The 26,055-nt window shown below is 50.2% G+C and overlaps 1 protein-coding gene across 4 annotated transcripts in view; it reads right to left on the bottom strand.

Annotated features, from left to right (window-relative positions):
- Positions 1-219: 219 nt before the first annotated feature.
- RAB6B (RAB6B, member RAS oncogene family) overlaps positions 220-26,055 on the bottom strand; it is a 71,248-nt gene continuing 45,412 nt past the window's right edge. For 3 of the 4 annotated variants that reach the window (XM_011958197.1, XM_011958199.1, XM_011958198.1), the window contains 6 exons: positions 17,608-17,661; positions 17,283-17,388; positions 15,476-15,587; positions 14,145-14,238; positions 10,591-10,657; positions 220-4,831 (listed from right to left, as the gene is read on the bottom strand). In XM_011958197.1, the coding sequence (XP_011813587.1) occupies positions 4,767-4,831; positions 10,591-10,657; positions 14,145-14,238; positions 15,476-15,587; positions 17,283-17,388; positions 17,608-17,661 (498 nt within the window). In that variant the 3' untranslated portion in view covers positions 220-4,766. The remainder of the gene's footprint in view (positions 4,832-10,590; positions 10,658-14,144; positions 14,239-15,475; positions 15,588-17,282; positions 17,389-17,607; positions 17,662-26,055) is intronic. The other variant, XM_011958200.1, reaches the window with a different exon arrangement.

The following is a 26,055-nucleotide window of genomic DNA, read 5'->3' as shown; positions in this document are numbered from 1 at the left end:
AATGTGTGTGGATTTACTCTCATGAGTGTGTCCTTTTCCCTTTTGGAGTTGGTGGACAGCCCAGCTCCACCAGTAGAAGAAGCAAAGCGGCAAAGGGCTTTGGGTAGTGGACATACCACCCAGGCATGAGAAGAGGGACTTTGTGGAGCACACACTTGAGGAACTCTGTTTTTGAACTCCCCATTTATGACTGCACCACTTAAACATAGACCAGAAGCGTTGTTTTGAGAATTAGGACAGTTTATTGTTTGACCAACATGCTGAGTCTTTTCCACATTTTACACAGTTTAATGTGAAATCAACATGGCGGCTATGTCTTCTGAGCCCATAACAGATGGAATTGCCACCCTCTGTGCTCCTCACAGCCAATCACTTTAAAGGGATGGGTGAGGGGAAAGTGAGGGGAGAAGTGGACACACACCGCGAGATGCAGGCTGGCCTTCGATGCTACGGAGGCTTCCCACCTCCTGAAGGAACCATCTAAACCCCTGCTGCAAGGATTTCCTGATGAAACCACATGCTTCTGGGAGTGCCAACCAGACAGGGGTCTGGAGTCCAAGGAGTTTGCACATTGAGATCCCAAGGTTTTGGAACACCTAAATAGTTCATGTCAAACAAAAATTCAAAGGGTGTCCTGATCTGTGTGGGTGCCCATGACAATCAGAGTAGACTTGGGGACTGGCCCTTGTGCAGTAGAGGAGCCCAAAATGCCACTGATATTCTCACTCATATGCTGGGAAGAACCTAGCGTCCTAACCAAAGAGTAGAGATGGTCTGAGGAACACACCCACGCACAGCAGTCCTTGCTGTGTAATAAATATGGAGTCATATTTGTTCACACACAGGGCAGCAATGGATGAAAAATGGAAACTTCACTGGTTCTGATCACTCCTATCCTAATAAGCAAGTCGCCCTTCTCCATCCTGGTTTTCCTGCCTGTAGATAGGAAGAGTTGTGAGAGCTCTGCTTCACATAGCTGTAACAAGGTGACAATGCCTCACATTCTTTGGGGAGAGGTAGTTCGGAAACGAGTGGGCACACAATCTGCTTGGTTGATGCACACAGACATCCTTCTGTTCAGCTGCCCCTCACGTGGCTCAGACACGCCTCACCGTCCTCGGCTACCTGGTCCCATCTCATCCTGACAATCCTCACCTGCCTTCCATCTTGTGAAGGAATGAGGCTGCTCTACCTGCAGGACGCCGAAGCCAGGAGGGCCATCCCTTTATTGTCACAACTGGTACCCCAGGGCAGGGCCTCCCAGCACTGGCTAGCCACCAGGATGATGGAGACATTGCATCCCAGATGTGTCTGCACTCTTAACTACCACCATTTCAATCTTTGTTTCTGTTGCCAGAGACACTGAAACTGGTCTGGCCATTGCTCCCCGCAGACCTGGGAACGTGACTGAATGTTTAAGGATGACAAGAAGAAGAGAGCAGCGATAGACAGCAAGGAGGCCTCTGACCCAGGGAAACTGCTGCCAACAGCTACCAAGCCAACTAGCCTTGGATCAGACAACTGCAGCCATGGTGCTCATGATTCTGATGTCACACTTTCATGATGATGTATGTATGATCACCCAGCAAGTTAGGAGTGATCAGAACCAATGTGTTTCCACTTGTAAATAGGCCGTTTGATTTTTCCATCTTACACTCAATTTTCCTGATGCCTGCAGAACAGGAGCTTTGTTGATAGCTTTTGAGATTTACCTCCCTCACTCCCATCATCCCAAAAAAGAAGGCCAAAAGAAGAGGATCCTGCTAATCTGCCAGGTCAGGTCTAGGTCTTTGGGGAGAGGGACTGAACTGCTCAACTGAGAACATTTCCTCAAAGGAATCCTCCACTTTGCCCTCTGCTAACCCATCTGGATTCAGCAAAGATGCAATGCTCTTGCTGGGGTGCTAAGGTGATGCCATGACATCTTCTTCAAGAGCACCTAACAGTTTATTATGGAACCTTAACTCTGTGCCAATTCGACCTGCAAGCAAGGGGACAAGGATGGTGCCTGCTCAAGACAAAAATCAGGGAACCAACAACTTCTGAAAAAGAGGTCTGGCTGCCTTTCCACACCCCAGGAACAGAGGGGTGGAAACTGCACCTGCGGAAGGGAGCGTCATGGAACTGCTGATAGGAGGACGGAAGGAAGCCACTCTCAGCCTCAGAGGCCAAGGGGCTCGGGAGAACCCAAACTCAAAGAGAGGATGTCGTGTGCATGCTAGGAAAGGCAGGACTCACTAAGGCCATGTCAAACCAAATGCTATCTTTTACTGCTCCTCTAGGCCAGGATGGAAAAACAGTCCATGGTGCCTTGGATGTGTGTGCCCATGAGAAGGGAACTGAGTTTCTACTGTTTTATAGGATGTTTTGTTAAAAAAGCTAATCTTTAGTGCCAAGAAAATAAAAATCTACCATACGTTCATTCACTGAGACCCAGTACAGATCCCTGTAAATGGGGCGGTCTCAGAGGCCACAGGTGATGGCCCTCACTGCCAACCAGGCAGGACGCTGTCATGTGGACTCCTGTAAATTCTCTCGAGGTAAGTAAGCACTCTTCCAACAAGCACCACTTGGGGGTGTGCCCATGGTGGGGGGACACTGGCCCACACAGGCATGCACACCCGTGCATATAAAGTACATAGAGAAATGGTGGAGTTATTCCTGTGGGCTATGTTTGCCTGTAGTTTAACACAACTATGCATTATTTTATTGATGGCAAGACAATCACGAGTTATTTGACAATATTAAGTATTTCTTATTTCAACACGTTGCAGTACTTTTGAATTTCCAAAACTTATCACAATGCAAGTTCCAACTTGAGAGCAGGAGAAACAAGAATATACATTGAGCACATGTATCTCCGTGAGGATGTGTTTGTGGAAGGTGTATACACAAGTCTATCTCTATACATAATTATGTACACACATATAAAAACTAAACACATGACATCTGAAACACATTCAAACATTGGTCCTTGCCTTCTGCAAGAGGTGTTCAGTGGGATCCTGCTTCCTCTCTTCTTCACCTGAAGATAAATTCCTTGCTAGAGATGAGCTGTGGCATACAGCCTCCTAGGCAGAGGGTGTGTGGCAGGCCCACTGCACAAATATCAGTCCTGCCAGATTCTGCTGCACTTACCGCCTGCCATGTCAGATTAATTTCTGAGAAGTTTCAAAATTCATTCCAACAACCTTGTGGAGTTCAGCCCACCATACCCCAGATGGTCATTCATCCCATCTATGACATGCCCAGCAGCAGCTTGGAGGGAGAGCCAATGACAGCAGGGAGGGTGGGGTTTACATTTTGGCCAGACTCACTGCCCGTTGCACCTGGCTCTGTGCAGGCTCAGGGCAGTAAGTCTGAGTCTATTTGGAATGCTGGCCAAGTAGGTTATATCACTTAGTGGGAAGAGAGAGGTCTCTTCAGAGACTTTGCAGGTTCTCAGGACTAAGCCATTCTCAGGAATGAATCAAAAATGGAAGAGATGGCTCTCTGGGGGCAAGTCCCAGTGCCCTGGGCAGCCTTCTGGAGACCCCACCTGAACCATACCCTCAGGTGACCACAGCACAGCCGCAGTAGCCAGAAAGATATGTCCACAAAGACTTCAACTGTGCCATGCCAGTGGGTAAAAACATAGCAACAAATCAGCTTTTCCAGAAAGCACTCAACAATATTAGCAGCTGAGGCTCTAAGAACATGGATCTTTCCAGGTGGTGGTTCTGCAGACAACACCCCCACCTCCCCAATCACAGAGGATCAACTCCAGGTGGTACAGGCTCCAGCTTCCCTGACATCCAGGAGGAAGGCTTCAGGATGGCATGCTGCCCAACATCACACAGAGTTTCTTAGACTTGGCCCAGGCATGTGTACTGACTGCTGGGTGGGCTGGTTAAAATCTTTTCAGAACTACACATGGCACCCCAGTCTATGAACCATGCACCACGCAGCCGCAGTTGCCAACAGCACCCCATCCTTCTGATGGCCTCTTGCTCTGCCAGTCCCTGAGGGCACAGAGAACACAAGGTTGCCTGTACCCTCAACCCCCTTCAAGGCTTTTCAGGGAAGGAGAAAGAGAGGTGGGAGCAGTTCCCCTGGGGGCTGCTGCCGGGCTGCCTAGAGCCCACAGGCCTTGGTCTCAGCTCCACACAAGGTTGACGACCCACTCTGGCCATGGAAGGACAGAGTCAGAGCTACCTTTTCAGAGGCTGATGTGTTCAACCAATGTTTGATTTAAACGGAGTAGGGCCTGGAGAGTGGGGCCAGATGGCCCCAGACTGAAGCCTAATTAAGTTGCTCAGTTAATTGTTTTAATTTATTGGGCTGGGGATGGGAGGAAGGCAGAGGTGATGAAAGGTTCAAAGAGAACAGGAAGGAGGAGGTGTGTGGAAAGGTTCTCTATAAGTTTACAAATATACAAAAACAAAAAGCACATCTTTCAAATAAAAATGACTACATTTTTATCTGGCAAAAAATTGTATACACATGATTTAAATTTTTTTTAAATTTTAACAGTTTTTGGCAATCTTAATAAAGTACAATATATTACAACCAAACCAAAAAATAGTTGTTTAAGTAACAGCTGTTAAGAGTGATGTGATCCCTGATGCCCAGCCTCCCTCCCCATCCCACCCTACTCCTAGAGACAGAGAGAAAAGAAAAATCCTCCCATCTTGATAACTCGGTTCCCTCCCCCCTTAGGAAGCTAGCCAATAGGAAGCAACACAACAAGCAAGGAGTGTCATGGGAAGCCGCAGGTCGGCTCTGCATTAGCAGGAGCAGCCGCCCTCGCTGGCCGGGGGCTCCTGGGGTTTGTCCAGCTTGATGTCGATCACTGCAGGGGGACGGGCTAAGGAAGATGACTCTCCTGGAGAAGCTGCCACCCCACTCAGCCCTGTGCACTGTACCCTTTGGTTACTGCTCTGTTTCTCTGCAAACACCTAGGGACTTGGCTCTTGGTTTGGCTGGGCTAGGAAGGATGCAATACCAACTGCCTCCTCTTCCCTTCACCCGTCCACTTTCCCCAGTGCCTGTCCACCCAAGGAAAGCTTGTGTTGCCTGGGCCGTGGGATCACCATCTATACCAAGGCCAGGAAGTCCCTTTCCCAGAAGCCTTCCCTTGACCAGTGCTCAAACACCAGCTCCCAGCCCCGGCCTCAGCCCGGTTACCTGTCAGCCCCACTCAAAGTGCAATGGAGATGAAGAGCCCGCTGGGTTCACATCTCAAAGCACAGGGGTATGTGGGCCTTGCCTAATTGGCAGCAAGAGGAAAACCCTCAAACTTTAGTCAGATCACTTAGATCCTGAGGATGGCTATCGTGAGAAGCCACATCCATGGGGCCTAAGCACAGCCCCCTCGCCAGCCCTTTCCACTGGTGCCCTCAGTGGCTGCGGGCTAGAGAAGCACTTACCAGAACCACCAGAGGGACTGGTTCCAAATGCACAGCCAGGCTGGCCCTCTGCCTTCCTCATCGGGCTCAAAACCAACACTGTGTTTGAGGTTTTAGCCTTGCATCATACCAGACCTAATTAGAGCTGAGGATCAGGTCCTTCAGTACCTCACAGAACTGCTCTTCCTGGACAGGGCTTTGGTGCTGGCCGTAGATGATTGCCCTGAGACAGGGGTGTGTGGGGTGTGGTGGTATAAGAAGCACTGTTTTGGAACTTCTTGCTGGCATCCTAAGGATGCTTTTGTGGCTCCTATTTGAGGACAACAGAAGAGGTTCTTTCGGTTTAAGTATTATGAAAAGCCATGCTTCTCCTGAAGTTCACATTTTCTTTCCTTGTCTTGGCTGTGAGAATGCTCAGAGCCAACTTTTTGGCCACCTCTAACAACCATGCAGCCATGGCATATATTTTGAGTATGACTTTATATCTGACTTTTCTTTGCTTCTCCTACCTTTATTCTCCCTATGTGTGTGTGTACACACATACACATACACCTTTATCTTGTGTGTACGTAGGTATATGTATCTTCTACCATGGCAGTGTATAAATAAATGAGTAAACAGATAATCAGCCAGTGCCTTCCTTCCCACTGCCCACTACAGCCCACCTTTTGTTCTCTCTACTCCAGTCAAGCAACCTACTTCTCTACTGCCTATCAGTTTTTGGCAAACCCACTGCCAGGAATGCCCTGCTGTTTCTGCCAGCTGCAGTTCTATGGCCCATGCCAGTAGCACAATCCCCTTCTGTATTGCTGGCCTGGGCACAGGCCTCCTTGAGGTCTCCTGGTCTTCTCTGAGTGCCCCTCTGAGCCCAGCCAGCTCTCTCTCAGCATAGTGGCTTCCCAAAGTCAGCTCTGGTGACAATCATGTCACACGCTGCTACAGAAAGGAAGTGTCCATGGATTTCTTACTCTGGCATTTAAGGCCTCCCCATTTAAGGTCACCCCAAACACCTGTTGACGCGAGTTCATCCCCTTCCCTCTATCACACACCAAGGCTCCACCAACCACATTTTCCGCACTTTAAACACGTCCTATGCTTTCCTTCTTTCCTTTGTTCTTGCTGTTCTTTGCTTCTAGAAGTGATGCTCCCTCCCTGACACCCAGCCTTCCTCCCCATTTCCACCTCTAAAAATGTCCTCATTCCTTGGTCCAGGGTGCACGCGTTAGTGGCCTCTCCTGCTGAGCGCTTACTCTGTGCTGAGCACTATAAATGCACTACCTCACTTCCACATTAGACCTCGTGCAGTGGGGAGTAAAAGAGCCACCTTCCAACTGGGAAGCTGAAGTGCCCAGGTACAAACCCAAGGCTATCTTGACCGCAGCCTTCTACTTTCAATGACCTGGCTGTGCTAAGCCCCTTGTGGACCAGCTTCTCAGGCTCAACACTACTGACATTTTGGGCCAGACAGTTCCATGTTATGAGCGGATCCTATACATGAAGAACGTTCAGAAGCATCCCTGACCACTATCTATGAGATGCCAGTTAAACCCCATTCCCCCTCCCCCAATTTATGGCAAGTCAAAACGTCTGAAGACATTGCCAAATGTCCCCTGTGGGGAGGGGAGGGAAGGGCTATCAGTCCTGGTTGAGAACCAGTAGTGTAGCTTAAAGCTTGGCCACTGTTACAGTATGACGTTCTGCCCAGTATTGAAGTCACCTACTACCACTAAAAAAATCTCATGTGCAATTTGAGTCACAATACTTTTGTACATTGCACAGCAGTAGTTCTGAAACGGATTGCATCAAAATTTTCTGGGATATTTGTTAAAAATGTCTCGCTGGGTCCTACCTTGGTAGATGCAGCGATGGGCCCCAGAGGTGTGTTTTTAACAAGTTCTTTGGAGAGTCCCAACACACAGACATCCAAGAAACCAATTCTACTGATACTCCCTGAACAGCCCTGTCCAAAGAACTTTCTCCGATGATGGAAATATTCTATATCTGCACTGTCCAAGATGTTACCATTAGCAACATGGGCAACTGGCCACTTGAAAGGATGCTAGTGCAAGTGAGGAAATGAACTTTCAATTCAACTGCATTTTAACTAATTTAAGTCGGAACAGCCACATGTGGCTGCAGAATTGGAGAGCACAGGCCCAGCTCTTCCGCTAGGAGCTTTCACACAGGCTCTCATTTAATGTCACCTCCTTCCTTGTTACGGTACATGCTGCTGAAGCAGTGCTCAGGGGCCGCTTGCTGACTGAGAGGATAGGGAAGAATGACTGGACCCATGTCTAAATAGTGCGCCAGAAGGGGAAACTCACGGTTTCTCATAAGCCTCAAGAGGTTTGATATGTGCCTTTCCGGCAGGCATGGCCACAGCACACCCACCTCTTCCCTCTGGGTCAAGTGTGGCCCATCGTGGGCCACAATCACTGCCCACTGTCCCTTCTCCCTGGTTCCTGGAAGAGTGATGGGTGGGTCTAGACAGCCTGTTACAAACTTACCCCCTACTGCTGGGTATGCTTCCGCAGTCCCAGCGCCTCTGACTCTACTGCAGCGCAATCCTCTCCGGATCTGGAATGTCAAAGCACACCACAGCCCCACCAGAGACTGCAACAGGGCTGTGGAATCCAATCATTTGGATGTGGTTCCAGCTCTGAATTAAGGAGCTGGGAGGCCTTGGGCATGCTCTATCTGGTTTGGGGTGTCACTGTCCTCACCTGTTTAGAGCCACTTCATGAAGTGCCCACACTATTGCTGTTCCTTTGCGTAAGCCAGCCTTATTCAGAAAGAGTTCGGGGCCCATGCGATGGAGGCATACTGTATTTGAGCAGAAAGTGGGGGTTGGGGGGTTGTGTATGAAGAAGCAGTAAGGGGCTTATGGCTCTATCATTTGGTGGCCCCTTGGCCCCTACTTTGCTGAGAGAGACCAGTGGAAGGTGCTGCTGGGCAGAAGTATTGGCCAGAGCGGCCCTGAGGGGGCCTCCTGTCTTGAATGTGAAGAAGAGGTGCAGCAGCCTCCCATCTGGACCTGCAAGCAGCAGATGGAAGCCTCAAGCCACACGTTCACCAAGCCCGGAGCCGAGCAAGTGAGGCCAAGTGTGAACAGTTTATACAGCGCCACAAAGCAGGGCCTCTGTGTGTCTGCTCTCAATGTTGAACACAATTATGAACATGACCCCAAAGCACCCACCTTCAAAACACCTGAATTTGGACTGTGAGTAAGCAGAAATGCCAGCACCCTACCCCCAATGAAGCAGAGTGACAGCTGCCTCTGCCTGGTCCCTCTGGGACCTCTGGTGGCTGCTCCAGCACCTGCCTCGTGAGAAGCCCAGCAAGCTGGCTCCTGGGCAGAAGTGAGAGGATGGGGGTACATCCACCTAGACGAGGGGACCCCATAGGTAGAAAAAGGGACACATGCCACATCGCCCTGTGCAGTCTGTTTGCAACCTGCCCTGTATCCTTTCTCCCAAGGGGCCCAAAGGTCAGTGGTAGCTGGATGAAACGCTAGGCATACCAGGACGATGATGAGCTCGCTGTCACCTGCACTCAGCCCAGTCTGACCTGATTGTGGGCCCAGCCTGGAGCCCTGAACAGCGCAACTCTGGGAGAATGTGAATGAAATGATCACCACTCACCCTGGCCAGTGTGCCGCACCTTGGGAGCTGGTGGGATGGAGAGCGGGCAGTGCAACCCTTCCCCTCGCTGGCAGGCCCCGCGGAGATCACCTGCACCTTGTCTGCCCCTCTCCCTTGGTCCTGCTCCTATGTTTGCCCTTCAGGTTGGCTTCTGTATGTTCCTGGAACCTCAAAGGAGTCCCATGTGACAGGTGACTTCATGGGGGCTCTCTCCTGAGCTCTGGAGCCTGGCTCTGCTACTGAGAGCTGTGGGGTGCCCTAGTCAAGTTTCTGAGCCTCAGTTTCCTCATCTGTGATTGCAGTCCTATAACTGACCAACCAGGAGATACCCCTCAAACCTCCTCCTCTCGGCCACTGCTTGTCCTCTGGTGACACACAGACCATGGGATTGCTGGGGCACCTGCTCCTTGGTGAGCCTTCCCGCCCGCACCCCTGTCCCCTGCCGGGAGGATGGGTCTCGAATCTGCTCAGAGAGCTCCTTGACGAAGGCTGGAGAGGCCCAGCTTCCCTCCAGGCCTGTGTCAGGCTCCCCCTTGCTGCAGCCCTGAGACTCCCAGTGTCCTGCCTGCCCTGCCCCAGCAGCTCCAACATTAAGCTGTGTGCTCCTCTCACTTTTTATTCTTATCAGCCCGAAGGTGCCCTTCCATCTTCCAAGTGCCCTTCTCCGATCTGTCAGGGATGTCTACCCTGAGGCCTGTGGGATCAGTGGGGGATGGATGCTGGAGAGCTGCTGCACAGGGACAGGTCCATTCTAAAGGATGCCAGCCAGGGATCTGCGTGCCTGGTTTCTGGTGGCTTACTCAGGCGGGGACATCTGACTAGGTGCAGGGGAGGCCCAGGTGTGGGCAATGCCTTCTCCTGCTGAAACAGTTTTCATCTGATCCTCTCAAATGCCCTTAGAGAGACAGTGTCCCACATGGAATAGGGCTGGATATGGAGGAAGCAAGCCTGAGTGTGAATCCTAACCCTGTAACTGCTGTGTGACACTGGGCAAACCAGACTACCTCTCTGAACCTCCGTTTCAGCATCTAGGTGTCTCTTCAAGTTGGGGCTGGTCAGTGGGTGATGTGCAACTGTCCCACAGATCGGTGGGGAGCCTCAGGGGCTGTTCAGGGCTGGGCAGAGAAGGCAGGCGGGACAGGGACGGGGCATCTGTCTGAAGGGAGTAGCTGTCTCGAGTAGACTGAACCATGTTGAGATCATATCCCCAGTGACAGAGCCTTCCCTGCGGCAGAGACTCTGCCTGTGTTCATGAAACCCACACCCATGCTCACTGTAAAGAGGGGCAGTCTCTGTTTCTCACTCCCCATCCCACAGCATCACTCTGTGCACACCCCTTTGGTATCTTCCTGCTATTCTGGAAGAAGTAGATGGTTAGAGCCAGATGGGGCTCCAAACCATGGGGTTCAGCTGCATCCTGTCTAGAGGAGGCCCTGTGCCATTCGCGGCAGGCTAGGGAAGGCCAGGCAGGGACTGGGCGAGTGTCTGTCCACTGCACTAACCTTCAGTGAATAAATGGCTCTTATACATCTTTTCACTTACTTGTCAAAGGAAAAGGATACTCCCTTCTTTGCTTTTCTCCTGGACATTCTCCATTCCAGGTAGAGCCGACGCCACACGTCGAAAAAGCTGGAAAGATGAAGAAACGCAGCGTGGACCCCAACCCTGGCCCTCCCCTCTGCTCCTCACTGTGCCTGTACCCTCTCCCCTCTTCCCCTCCCAACCTGCAGCTTTACTCTCCCATCCGCCCAGTGGATGGTGCCCACAAAGGCAGGGGCTATGCCTACATTCTCTCTCCCCAACCTGCAGTGCCTCTCACAGCATCAGGTCTGGGCAGGCCTCAGTAGCTCATGGAAGGAACAAAGCTGTGGACTCTTGCCCAAGCAGACTGGCCACAAGGTCACTGGGGTAAGCTTAGGTCATGGCAGTGACTGCAAAGGACCTCCTCTGGTGCAGAAAATGGTTTGGGCCTCCAGGTGACAGGCCTTAAGGGCGGTTTCTGCACACAGCCCTCATGGGGACCAGGCGTGGGGAACTGATATGACCTTGAGACGAATGACTCTGCTCAGGGAGCCCTGCAGGTCCGGCGCCAAGGCAGCGAACAGCAGGGCCAGGGCCACATGGGCACAGTGGCGAGGCTTCTCTGAGAGCGCGAGGGATGCAGGAGTGTGAACACAATCTTGTGGGCTTGTTTGGATGTGGAGTGTGAGTTGTTGATTGTGTGTGGGAGTGTGTGTACAGTGTATGTGTTTTATCTGTAGGACTGCGTGGAGAATGTGTGTGTTGTGGGTGATGGGTGTGGGTAGGTGCATGTGTGTTTGTGTAAACATACGGGAGAATGTTTGTGTGGTGTGTGTGAATGTGTGGTATCTTTGTGTGCGTGTTTGTGTAAATGTGGGGGGAATGTGTCTATAGTGTCTCCTTGGTAAGGTGCGTGTCTACGTACATGTGGGTTTTCTGTGTGTGTGTGTGTGTGTGCGCGCACGTGCGCACGCACGTGTGTTGGGGCAGGCATGCGTGGCAGGGGACAGGTGGCAAGTGGCAGATAGGGTGCGGGCAGAGATGGAATCTTGGAGGTGACAAGTACAAGGCAGAAGTATGAGGCACAGAAGACTCTGAACTGCTATGCTCTAAACGCTGGTCCCCCTGCAAATTCCTATGTTGAAACAGAATCTCCAATGTGACAGTATAAAGAGGTGGGGCTTTAGGAGGTGCTTAGTCAGGAGGGTAGAGCCCTCATGAACGGGACGAGCGCCCTTAGGAACGAGGCCCGAGGGAGCCTGTCTGCCCCTTCCACATTGTGAGGATGCCGCAGGAAGGTGCCATCTAGGAGGAAACGGGCCCTCACCAGACTCTGAATCTGCCTGCAGCTTGACTGTGGAGTTCCCAGCCTCCAGAGCTGTGAGCAATACATTTCTGTTGTTTATACACTACCCCACCGCTAGTGATTTGTTACAGTAGCCTGACAGGACTAACCCAGGAGCACTCCCTGTTGTCCTCACAAATACGAATTACAGGAACTGGGTGGGCTCTGGGCTCATGCCCTCCACTGCATGAGCTCTCTGAAGACAGGGTGAGTCTTATTCATGGCCTCACCCCAGAGCCCAGCCCCAACTGAGCACCCGGGCTGAGTGACACGGCTAAAGGCCGTGAGGGCCCAAGGCAGGAAGCTGCTGGTGGGCGCAGCACGGTGTGAGACCCTTGTGGGCGGGCTGCAGAGGAGGCTCTGCGGTAGGGTAGCTATTAGTAGGCAAGGGTACAAAGGACCTGGGACATCCTTCCTGAGCTTTCCTTCATGGCATTGGCCCTGGGCGGCTCCTATCTGCCTGTCTGGCTCTCAAAACGGTCACAGCCTCAACTAGCGGCCAAAATGCCACTAGGGATTTTGAAGGGTGCTCTAGGTCAGGTACGGGTTTCTGTGAGTGGATATGCTCACATTTAGATCCAGGAGTCTGCACTGCATGGAGACTCCTCTGAGCCACGTAGGGTCCGAAACCGACCACATTTGACTCCTGCTAAACCACTGCGTGGGTTCCAGAGCACTCTGGGGGTGGGGGCATCAGTGCCTCCCTGACCCTGACTGATGAGGCAGATGCTACCTGCCCTACGGACCTGCTGGTGCTGCCCTCCCTCTGCTTCCCTGCTTCCCATTACTTTAGCACTCCCAAAGAGCAGCAGCCCAGTCTCTCCTCCACGCCCCCCGGGAGCAGGAAGGACCACAGCAGCTCCAGCCCCACACCAAGGGAGGCTGGGAACAGGTGGGAGTGAGTGGAGCCCTGCTGAGGGCACTCCAGTTAGGGTGGGGCGCTGAGTCCTGCAGCTTTGGGGCCCCCAGTGTCACACAGTGTCCCTTCCACTCTGTCTCTTCTTGTCACTCTGCCAGCCCACCCTCCCCATTGCTACCAGCACTGTTTGCACGGGGCAACCCATCGCTGCATCCAAAAGGCCAGTGCTGCATACACAGCTTGCCGAGGGTTCCCAGCAATGCGGGCTGGTAAGGCAGAAGCGAATGCCAGGCCAACCACACTCCTCACCCAGAGTCTCCTCCCCACACCTCGGGCACCCTGCAGCCACACCTTTGCTGTTCCCCTGCTTGGCATGCCCTCCCTCCTCACCACCTCTCCAAGTCCTATTCACATCCCCAGTGGCAGGAGTTCTTAACCTTTCCGTGAGCCAAGGACCGCTCTGGCAGTCTGGTGAAGCCTATGGACTCCTTTGAAGTATGTGAAATCAATTACATAGGATGATAAAGGGAACTACTGAGTACTGGATACACCTCATCGACATTTGCGCTTCCTTATGAACACACTGAACAGCGAGAACTAGTAAGAGATCTAATAACTACTGTGACACTGAAACACTGATGCATGTAAAGTTCAAGATACCTGCAACACTATGAGGTGACGGGAAGGCATCTGTGATTTCTACTGGTGGTAAAGCCACAGGCACCACTAATATGACTGAGTGTCATTGCCTACATTAATCACTGAAGAACAAACAGACGTCCTTCAGTGCTATGGACGGGTTAGTGGTTAGTGAAGATAAAAGGTGCAAATGTTTTCCAGCCCTGTCGCTGACCTGCTAAATTCCATCCACGGACCACTCAGGGGCCCTCATGCTGCAAGGCTCGGCCCTAACTCCACTGCCTCGCCCTCCTGTGAGTTCCAGCCACACCGCGGTGGGCTCTTTTCCCCAGGCCTGAGTTGCCCTCCACAGCCCTAAGCACTTGCTAAATGCAAGGCATGAACCCCAAACGCTGATTGGATTGAATTTTCCTGCACCCGAAGTGGGGTGAGGGGCTAGGGAACCACTGCTTCCCTCAGCCACCTGGAAGCTGGTGGCTGGACACTCTTAGGGACTGCTACGCGGGCTGTGACTGGCCACTGCTATGGTGGCTGGTGACTTACATTCTCCAGTCGCTATGCCCGGAGTGCTCCCTCCCTCTCTTAGGCTTTACCAGCTCCGGAAATTAGCTCTCCCCGCCCTGGGCGCATCTATGGGTGTTCTGGTTGGCTGTCCCAACCCTGCCACCAGCCCCTCAGGGCAAGGCAGGTCTGAGCCTGCGGCTGACCACAGGACCACACCGTGCCAGGCCCGGTGCCAGGTGTGTCCTCACCTGCTTCACGTTGTAGCCAGTCTTCGCGCTGGTCTCAATGAACATGACGCTCAGTTCTTTGGCGCGCTGCTCCCCCTCCTCAATGGTTATCTGCCTAGAGATGAGGGGAAGGGGGGAAATCAGTTCAGCAGAGGAACAGCCCGTGGCAGAGATGAGGAGGGACCTACCCAGCATGGCAGAGGGAGCCCACCAGGCCCTTGGTCAGCCCTGAAGACAGGCTCTGATCCCAGGGGTCCCTCCTGGGCACCAACCATAGTCTCTCTAGCACAAAGCGGGCACCAGGGAACAGTAGGACACTATCCCCTTCCCCCACTCCTTCCTTTGTGTCTTCTCAGCTTCAAAGCAGGCCCTGGGGTAGGGATGCCCCATGCCCGCCTTTCCCAGTAGTAATTACTGCAGAGCTTGTGCTTGTGAAGAGATTCAAGCCACCCAGTGCCACTCTGGGTGGTACTATTAGTCGCATTTTCCGTATGAGAACGCCAATGCTAAAAGTGTCTCCCCAAAGCTACTTAGCAGAGAGGGCTCCATGATGGGGCAGGCAGAAGTGGGTGAGGGTATGAAGGGCCTAGGTACCCTTTGTACTGGGATTTGAGCCCAGTTTTCCTTACTTTAAGGACAGAACTCTAGTAAAGCAGGCTCTAATTCAGATGATTCCTCAGGTGGTCAAGGGACACTGCAGGAAGCCTGCACTGCTTGCTGGAGTCCATGGCCTGTCACTTTATCTGTCCAAGTCAGGGTCACGTGAAATGAGTGGACAATGTACACACATGACACCTCAGTTCTCCCTGTGCATGGAGGGCAGCGTGGAGGAGACTCTTCAGAGAAAGCTTCATACCAGACGCAGCCACAAACCAGGCTAAGCAGGCTACAGCTATAGGTTTGTGGTCTGAATGCTCTGCATGCTCACACCTAGGGCCCAGGGTGTTCACACCCCCATGCACACTAGTGCGGACACTTCACAGGCACAGACAGTAAACAGTACACACACTGGGGCTTAGGGAACTGCTGTGTCTGGGGCAGTGCTGTGGCCATGGCAGGGTCTTAGACCATGCACTGCTGGGCCAAGCCAGGTGCACAGGGCTCTGTGTAGACAGCACATGGAGGAGTTCCCCGCCCCTGTCTGGTGGTGGAAGACAGGGCTTCACAGATGAGACACCCATGGGTGAGAGTCTACCAGCTGTTCTCAAAGCTCCTAGTGTCTCAAGGGACCTTTTCCGGATGCATGGTCAGAAGCACAGACACACCACCCATGCATCCCAGAGCTCCCTGTCCAGGAGCAGCTGGAGAGGACTGGAGGGTGGTACCCTGCACCTGTGTGCCCTTGCACCTACCTCTTATCAGCCAGGTCCGTCTTGTTGCCCACCAGCATGATGATAACATCACTGCCCCTCTCTGTCCTGACGTCGTCGATCCACTTAGAGGTCTGCTGGAAGGAGTTGAGATCTGGAGGCAGAAAGTGAGGAAAAACTGAAAGCCAGGGCCAGCCACCAGCAGGAGATGGGAAGGGGATGTGTGAGCCAGGAGCAGGAGGGAGGCTGAGCATGTGCCCCCAGATACCCAGGGACGGGTGCGAGCTCAGTCAACACAGATCAGCCGGGTAGGGCCTTTCAGAGGGAACCAGGCCCTGCCCTGCAGCCCTGGGAGCCGCTTGCACTGTTTAGCCGCTCTTTGTGGGAGAGGAATCGCCCCATCTGGAAGATCATGGTGTCACGATTTGCTACATGAAATAGTGGCTTTACGGGCCTGCCTGAGAGTCAGACCTGACTCTGGGCATTCAGAGTGGAGTGTGAGAACTGGGTCACACATGTGTGTGCGCATATACACACACACACACATGACTTGGCAAGTTTGGAAACAGTGAGGGGTAGGCAGAGGAGGACACAGAAGCCTCTAGGGAAAGAAGGACCCTACTGAGTGGCCTCCCCACCAGGGGAGCTCAGGAGAGTTAGGGGAAGGCCAGAGGGATTTCTGAAGAGAATCCTCAGGCTCTGCAGGTGAGAGGAGGGGAAAGGTGGCCCCAGGACTAGTCAGGGGAGCCAGGTGCACTCAAAAATCCAGGAGAGACAAGGCCACTTCTTGGCAGCCTGACCTCCCTCAGCTGCCATGACAACCCTTGCAGGGCAGAGCAGCTATAAGGCAAAGGCCACCACTCCGCAGCCTGCACACCCAAGGGGAGGGGAGGCAGCTGTCCTCAGAAGCCTCAGTTTCACACAGCCTGGTATCCCTTCTGATGTGCCTCAGGCCAAGTGAACTCAGGCCCTTGTGGGCCCAGCTCCCACCTGCACTCAGGTGTGGATGGGGCCTGTGGTCAGAAGAGGGGTGGACAGACGGGGCGGGCAGAGCCCGGGCAGCAGGATGGGTGGTGGGGGCATGCACCAGCGTGGGGTCACACATGCTTCCTTGTGTGATTTTAGGGCTGTGGACAGTACCTAGGGCATCCGCCCACTTCACGGTAACCACAGCCCCGAGGGCTTATCAGGGGTGTTCCATTACACCAGCCTTGCAGGTCTGGCTTCTGCATCGGCCCCTGCCCCCGCCCCCGCCCCCGCCCCCACCTCTGGCCCTGTGCGCCCTCGAGGCTGTGCAGTCCTGTTAAGAACACCTGCTCTGGCCTGAAGAGCCACAGTGCTGGAGAAGGATTACCAGTCTACTGCACTTCCAGACTCCCTTGGCCTACCTTCCCAGGGAGTCCTGCACCCACAGCTGCTGGGCCGGGGTTGACCTAGGGACCAGCGTCTTCTCCCATGGTGACACACATACAGAAGTAGCTCCTTAGGGAGCTTTCTGACAGCCAGGGAGAGGGAGGGTGCAGAGAGGCTGGAGCAGGGCCAACCTTGTGAGCATCTGCTCACACCACATGCTGGCCCCTGCTCTGAGCAGGGCCAACCTGGCCCTGTAAACCCCTGCCTGTTGCAGGAGGGTGGGGGGCAGTGGAAAACATGTTGGTGTTCAAAGGCAACTCACCACTGCTCCCTGCCTTTCTGCATTTAGGGAGCAATCGCACACACGTGTGCACACAGATGCATGTGCACAAACATGCATACACACACACGCATACACACAGGCCTGGCCACGGTCACACCTGGGCCCTGGAACCCCCAATGAGCCACCGTCCCTTAGGTGCAGACCCTCACTCACTTGTGATGTCGTACACCACCACAGCCACTGTGGAGTCCCGGATGTAGCTGGGGATCAGGCTGCGGAACCTCTCCTGACCAGCTGTGTCCCAGAGCTGCAGTCGCACCTGTTTCAGGGAGGGCAGGACCACAGGCAGACGGGTCAGTGGGGCAGTGAGGTCCTCCTGGTCCGGGGAACTGGGAGAGCCGGGCTCTGCAATGCTGGCACCACCAGCTCCAGTCCCCAGTGTCGGCAGGGGCTCTCAGTGGTGACCAGCTAAAGATCCTAGGGGATAAGCCCAAAGGAACCTTCCCTGTCCCTCCCAGTCCTAATATTTGGTGCTCACCGTGCGGTCCTCCAAGTACATGGTTTTTGACAAGAAGTCAATCCCAATGGTTGCCTGTTAGAGAAAAGCACAGAACAGTCAAAACCAAAAAGTCTCATGCAAAGGGGCAAAAGCCTGGTGACCGCAGCTGGTGGTGTAACCAGCAAGAGGGGACGTCCACATCAGGTCTAACGTGGCCATGCTCTGTCCTCCCGGCCCCTCCACCCACTACTCAGCGGCCCTCTCACTGAGGGATCAAGCTGAGGAAAGATGGGGGTGGCCTTTATAGGGCGAGATCCTCTCTGGAGAGGGAAAGTGCTTCAGGAGCAGTGAGAGTACCGTGGTGAGGAGGCCTCCCCAGGAGCAAGGCCACTCAGGCCACTCAACACACATATCCTGCTCTCCCCACCTGGGCTCCCTGCCTTGTTCCCCTCGCGGACTAATCTGCAGCTTCCAAAGCCTCTTCCCGCTGCCCTAAAGCATGGGCCTGGGCTCAACACTGGCCTCGGGAGGGTGGGAGGCAGGGGGCAGGAGCAGGCAGCTTGCTGCTGTGTGGGAGCAAAGAGGAGCATGGCTTTTCTCAGGTGTGGGCACTGCAGACCACCCAGAGTGGCCTCTTGCTGGGAGGCCCCACAATGGCTCTTTTCTCCTCAAGCCAAAACGTTGGAAGCTGTCACCAGCTCCCCTGTGCCACACCTATGCCTCTTCTGCCCTGGCACCTGTGAGAGGCAGCCAGTCTTGTGGCCAGATGGCCAGGATTCTGTGTGTCCTTGGGCAGGCCACCAACCTCTCTGGGCCTCACATGCACCCAGTACCTGTCAGGAGGACTGAGATGCTGTCAATGTAAAATGGAGATATCATTGCTATGTAATCAATAATAACAAGGACTTGGACACAGCCCAAATGTCCAGGGCACTGAATAAGCCTAGTGTGGCACATCCATGTGATTAGAATCCTTGGCAGCTGTTAACAATCACATTCTTGAAAACATATTAAGGATTTGGGGAAATGGTCATCCAGTTAAAAAAACCAGGTTCTAAAACATCATGTGGCGAGTGATCCCAATTAGATTAACTCAAGTAGCTCCATGAGTATTTTTCATGTTTTCTTCCACACTGAAGTGAAGGGAATCTGCTAAAGTGTTAATAGCATCACAGTCTGAATAGTGACAGTGCATTTTGTTTCCTTCATTACACTTTTCTCTACTTTCCACTATGAACATATAACAGTTCTAAAATTAGAAAAAGTCCTTTGAAATAAAGTTTAATAAATAAGTTTAATTGTGTGGAATGCCATGATTTTCTACTGCAAAAAACAAAACCAAAGGAAGCCCAAGAAAATAGAAAAGGTCATGTCTCCAGGCCCCCCAGGCTGAATGCAAAGGTGTGCACCAATGTGTGTGCACAAGTGTGCATGTTTACATAGTCACACTCCCAAATCGTTCCACAAAGGACTGAGGGTGGCTGCATCCTCCGGGAGGCTTGCTTCATAACCCAAAGATATGGAGGGTGATTCTATGTTCTGGAGCATATGATGCTAGAACGAGGGCACTAGACAAACACCTTAGATACAACCCAATCAATCCCTTACTTTGGAGATGAAAGAATAGACCAAGAGGGTTAAAGGACATGCCTAGGGTGACTTCACTCATCAGTAGCAGGGCTGGGAAGACCAGAGCTGCAACCTCGGCAGCACCTGGGCTCTTTCCAGCCCAGCTTCGCATATTGTAGCCACCGAGGGACAAATCTGCAATGACCAGTGCTTGTGGATGCAGACTTTTTCCTTCACAGGTATATGTTAGATTGACAATCCTTGTCTTCTGATTCCCTTATGGAGAAATGTACATAGCAGGTAGAAGTCTCTCAACTCCTCAATGCTCAACAGGCTCCCCAGGAGTGACATGCTCCTTTTGTAGAGTCACCCTTGAAAGAAAACCAGGTGCATGAGCTTAGGTCTGGTGGCAGGGACTGCTGGTTGTCCCCAGTATGTAGTCTCCCTTTCTATAGTAACAGAATTCTGGGTGTGCAGATGGACTCAGGGCTGCCCCAAATAAAGACCATATTTCCCAGCCTTCTTTGCAGCTGGGTGGCTACATTCTGGTTAATGGGATGTGAAGGTGATGCAGGCATATTTGGGGACAGGTCCTCTGTGGGCAAGGAGTACCCACAGCTGCTCCCTTTCCCACTGTCTTGTGGGGATGAGTCACAGTGGCCCATCCAGATAAGGATGACAGAGGAGCGATGACATCAACAAAGCCTGACTCCCTGACCCTGAGGAGCTACTTCAGCAGCGCTGGACTGCTCAGATTGTTCTATTTTGTTTAAGCCACTGTTATTTTGGGTTTCTGTTAACATAGCCTAACTATAGCCTAACTGACAAGCAAAGAACCATGAAGAAATGTATCCCTCAAAGGTAGGCACCCGATGGCAATGCTACTGATAACTGTAATGATGACAACCCCATCACACCTCACATGTCACAAGGCACTTCTGCTTCCGTGAAGAGCAGAGAAGACACCAAATGAAACAAGGAATTGTGCTACTTGGATGAAGTCCCAGCAAACCTCAACCCAGTGGCCTCCATAATCATAAACACCATTACTGAACATCCATATACTTTCTCTCACATCCCGTAACAGCTTGACCAGAGGCAGCAACGAGGAACCTGAATGAGGCCAACATCCCATCTTCTCCAGCTCTCTCTTAATTCCCACTTCCAGCTTCCCCATCAGAGAAATCTCTGGTCCCTTAACTGTCCACTCTCTCAGACCTGTTCTAGCCACAATCTCCATCTGACCAGGCCACTGAGCCACTGAAGAACTTCCATAGTTGTGGAGACGGCGCCAAAGCATAGGCATTGTCTCTGGGTGTAACTGAGCCCTCAGCTCTGCTCAAAAACATATTCCTAAGTTTTGCTTTCAATAATGGCTGAGTGGCTTGTATCAAACAAACCCTCCCACAGAAAACTATTTTAATATCTGGAAAAATACAAGAAATAACAATCTGCAAGCACTGAAGAATGATCAAAAGCAGGACGAGGCAGGGCACAGTGGCTCATGCCTGTAATCCCAGCACTTTGAAAGGCTGAGGCAGGAGGATCACTTGAACCCAGGAGTTTGAGAGCAGCCTGGGTAATATAGTGAGACTTTGCCTCTATAAAAAAATAAAAAATAAAAATTAATCAGGTGCAGTGGTGCCCACCTGTAGTCCCAGCTACTTGTGAGGCTGAGGGGGAGGAATCGCTTGAGGCTGGTAGGGCTGAGGGTGCAGTGAGCCATGATGACACTACTGTACTCCAGGTTGGTCAACAGAGCAAGACTCTGGCTCAAAAGAAAACAAAACAAAACAAAACAAAACAAAAACGTATGCAGAGGTTACAATCGCTGAAGGAATGGAAGAGAACTAGGTAGATTCTACATTAAATCAATTTGCCTCCTGAAGAAACTCCCCAGTCCCACCAAATTAAAAGAACTTCAAAAACACCTCAGACTCCACGGAAACACCAGCAAGGCTGGCTTTGGGAGGAACAAGATCATCTCAGGACTGAGGGTTACACCAGAGGACTAAGAGAAAACCAAAATAAATCTACTGCTATGGTCTGAATGTGTCCCCTGCAACCTCAAATTCAAATGCTGAAACTTAATCCTCATTGTGACAGTATTAAAAGGCACATCCTTTGGGGAAATGATTAAGTCATGAGGACTCTGATCCCTTGAATAGGATTAGTACCCTCATAAAAGATGCTTAAGGGAATGCCCTGGCTCCCCTCTGCCATGTGAGGACACAGCTTTCGTCCCTTCCACCACGGAGGACACGGCATAAAGGTGACATTTTTGAAGCAGAGAGCAACTCCTCACCAGATGCAGAATCTGCTGGAGGCTTGATCTTGGAAGGAAATCCCAGACTCCTGAACTGTGAGCAATAAATGTCAATTGCTTATACATTACCCAGTCTATTTTGTTATAGCAACCTGAATGGATGAAGACATCTGTCTTAACAAGGTCAATACATGATAACTAACCATTCCCTAAAAAACATTAACTGCCCATCATTTAATTGCCTATTAAAATAAAACAACACTCTTCAGAGGAAGGTAACAAAATCCAGGACTATAACTTACTATTCATGAGGTCCACTGTATAATAAAAAAGGACTAGAAATGTGAAGAAACAGAAAATTCAAGCCATAATCAAGGGAAAAAGCTCAACAGACCCCTACATGACCCAAATGTTGAATTAGTAGACAAAGACTTTAAAATTCTTATAAATATGTAAAAAAATTTTTTAAATAAACAATGGGTCACTGTCAAGAGATTTATCAAAATTCTAAAACAAAACAAAACGGAACTTTTAACACTAAAATTTATAATATCTGAAATAAAAATGCATTGGATTTAAACAACAGTAGCTAGGACACTGCAGAAGAAAGCTCAGTGAACCTGAAGACAGGCCAAAATAAATTGCTCAAACTGAAGCACAGAGAGAAAAATGATGCAATAAAAATAAAGACAGCTTCAAGCGCTCCTAGGACCATATGAAGTGAGCTGATATAAATGCAATTAGAGGCCGGGTATGGTGACTCATTCCTAAATCCTAGCACTCTGGGAGGCCAAGGCAAGCAGATCACCTGAGGTCAGGAGTTTGAGACCAGCCTGCCCAACACAGTGAAACCCCATCTCTACTAAAAATTAGCCAGGTATCTCGGCGGGCGCCTGTAATCCCAGCTACTTAGGAGGATGAGGCAGGAGACTCATTTGAATCTGGGAGGCAGAGGTTGCAGTGAGCTGAGATCGCACCACTGCACTCCAGCCTGGGCAACAGAGCAAGATGTCATCCCTCAAAAAATAATAAAATAAAAAATGCAACTAGAGTATCAGAAGGACAGTAGAAACAGATGCAAGCAAGTTAATTAGAAACATCAACCCACAGTTCCAAGAAGTTCAGTGAACCTAAAACAGGGTAAATCTGTAAAAAACCAAACCAAGGTATGTCATAGTCAAATTGCTGAAAATAAAAAAATAGAAAACCGTAATAGCAGCCAGAAAACAGAACACGTGACATACAAGGGAACAATGGTAAGAATTAGAGTTGATTTATCATCAGAAATAATGGAAGACAGAAGACAAGGGAATAACATCTCTAAACTGCTTAAAAAATAAAACAAGACACACACACAAAAACCCTGTCAGCCTAGAATTCTATAGCTGGTGAAAATTTTCTTCAAAAATGAAGACAAAACATAAACATTTTCACATAAGGGAAGGTCACATAATTTGTCACCAGCATGCACTCATTATAAGAGATGCTTTAGGCTAAAGAGAAATTTTGTAGATGGAAATTAGAATCTTTAAGGCTGGAATACAAGTGCACCAGAAATGGCAAATCTATGGGCAAATATAAAAACATGCTACTTGTCCTTGATTGCTTCCTATCACAGTAACAATGACATCCACAGTAACAACTAAACATCTCAGCACTTCATCATTTCCCAGCTCTTGTACTAACTGCTTTAGATACATTACTTAATTTAATCTGGACAATAAATCTATGTGATGAGTTAGGCTCTTCTGTATTCTGTGTCACTGCTAAGAAAACGGAATACAAGAGATGCTAAGTGACTTGTCAAATGTCCACAGCTGAGACTGCAGTCAAGATTGAAAAGGTATTTGCACAGTTGTCTACATATGTCCAGACTTAAACTCACACGCCTCCAGGCTCTGAGTATTTGTTATTTCTCCTGTTTAAAAAAAGCCTCTTCCTAGGCCCTCTTGGCCCTGGCCTTCTCTGGATGATGCTTTCTCAGCCATCTCCTTTCTCTTCTGTATCTCAATCTCTCATTCTCTACTCACTCTTTCCTTTCATCCAAGAAACACTCTCAAGATTCTCACATCTTTGAGTGGAAAAATCCCTCATTTTCACTAAGTTGCTCTCTAGTCATCTGCCAATCTCTCACCTCTTCTCAATGGGCTTCTTGGAAAAGGACTTCAAACCCACTGTATCCATTTCCTCTATGCCCACCCATTTCTCAACTAGGTCACTCTGGTTTCTGTCCCTCTGCTCACAGCTCTTGCTATGGTCATCAGTTGGCATTTCATCACCAAATCATGAGGACACTGTATAGGCCAGACACAACACACTTGACCCTGCTGACCATTCCTCTTCTATGGCATTTGTTTCTTCTTTGCTTTCCATGACTTTACTTGTTTCTGGCTTTCCCTGTCTCTCTAATTGCTGTTCCTTATTGTTCTCTTGTAGGATCTTCTACCTCTCTTTTCCTAAAATGTTGGCATTTCCTACTGTTTTGTTTCAGGGGGAACTCATTTACTCTCGATGCTTCACATATGATATACTGATCAGTTCCCAATCTATAACCCAGGCCTTACCCCTGTTCTGAGCCCCAAATCTATGCATCCAGCTACTTACTACAAATCCCATTTAATTATCCACTAGACAGTTGACTAAATATAGTATGTTCTGAAAAGAGCCTATCATCTTCCTCCAAATCTGCTTCTGCTATTTTTCCTATTTCAATAAATGGCACCTTGACCACCCAGGGCGCCCATGTCTCTGGAACCTTGAAAGCCCTCCTGAGTTGCTCCTCTTTACTTGCTGTCTGTTCCCTCACATCAAATGAATACTGAACTGGTTACCTGGCCTCCTAAGGGCTCTCACCCAGCTCCCTTTTTCTCCATCCCCAACCCCACTGCCCTAGTTTAGACACTGAACTTCTTTTACCTAAATAACACCAACAGCTTCCTGACTATCCCTCATGCTTTCCACTGTAATTAATCTTTCATGTAGCAGGCAGGATGTCTTAGTCCATTTTCTGCTGCTGTAACAGAATACCACAGACTGGATTTTTTTTTAAATTATTATTATTATTATTATTATTATTATTATTTTTGAGACAGAGTCTCGCTGTGTCTCCCAGACTGGAGTGCTGTGGCGTGATCTTGGCTCACTGCAAGCTCCGCCTCCCAGGTTCACGCCATTCTCCTGCCTCAGCCTCCCTGGATAATTTATTTTAAAAAGAAATTTACTTATCACAATTCTGGAAGCTGGGAAGTCCAAGAACATGGCACTGGTATCTGGGGAGGGCCTTTGTGCTGTGTCATCCCATGTCAGAAGGTAGAAGGGAAAGTGAACACAGAGAGAAAAAGGGGCTCAAACTCCCATGGATATCAACCCACTGCTTCAATAACTGCATTAATCCATTCATGAGGGTGAAGCCCTCATTACCTAATCACCTCTTAAAGGCTCCACCTTTTTTTTTTTGTAAGCAGCTGCATCCTTCTAGGATCACCTCTTAATACTGTCACAATGGCAATTAAATTTTAATATGAGTTTTGACGGTGACATTGAAACCATTGCACAGGGTTATTTTTCTGAAACATTAATATGATCATATCACTCTCTACTGCCCCTAAGAAATAGCTCAAACACTTCAAGCTGGCCTATAATGCTGTTCAGGGCCTGTCCCTGGCATTCTTTGGACTCATTCCCTCCTTGCCCAGCCCGCCCTTTATACTTTAGAAATAATATTCTGTACAGAACTCCTCACAAACAAGTTCCTTTGCGTGTCTGGGCCTTTTCTAATACTGTTCCCTCCTCTGGAATGCTCTTCCACATGGTTTATACTTATCCAGAACTCGAGATTCAGCTCTTCTACAAATCATTTTCTGGGCCCTCAGGTTGGTCCAGGGCCCCTCATGTAACATTTTCTCTGTTAAACTGGAAAGATCTCATACTGATCAATCTCTCCCACTGGCCAGTGATTCAATGATTCTCAGTATGTAGCCCACGAGTCACTTGCATCAGAATCACATCAGGAGTGTGTTAAACATGTAGATTCCTGAGCTCCACTCAGACAGACAGAATCACAATCTCTGGGAATCACAATTCCAGACAAGCCCTCAGATAACTCATTTGTGCAGTAAAGTTTGCAAACTACCTTCTGTTGTAATCAGAGTCTGGGAAGGTTGTGATGTCCAGGAGTGGCAGATGTCCTGTACGGGGTGAGAGACAAGAGGGAGATGCTTATGCACGAGAAGGTTCTATTCACAGAAGAAAGCAAGGCTTACTCAGAACCAAGGTCACACAGTCAGTGGTGTCAGTATCAGTTTCCCTGAGTGCAAAGTCCCTGCTCTTGACTATTCAGTTGTACTCCCTCTCCTTCCTGAAATCCCTTCATTTCTGAACCTGTCATGCGCCCTGAAGCTGTCACTGAATATTCCCGGGGGTCACACACTATCTGGCTACCTATTGTCATAATATGGTCATCAGCCATAATAGTTCAGCAGAGCCCACTTAAGATGAAGTTCATTTGCCAGAAGAGAAAAGTCAGCTCTCTAAGGACAGAATAGAAACAAGAACTTTTTTGTTTTTGTTTTTGTTTTGTTTTTGAGATGGAGTCTCACTCTGTCACCCAGGCTGGAGTGCAGTGGCCGGATCTCAGCTCACTGCAAGCTCCG

Source organism: Colobus angolensis, unplaced genomic scaffold (assembly GCF_000951035.1).
Source record: "Colobus angolensis palliatus isolate OR3802 unplaced genomic scaffold, Cang.pa_1.0 Scaffold46, whole genome shotgun sequence".
Lineage (NCBI taxonomy): Eukaryota > Metazoa > Chordata > Mammalia > Primates > Cercopithecidae > Colobus > Colobus angolensis.
This window is presented reverse-complemented; position numbering and strand designations above follow the sequence as displayed.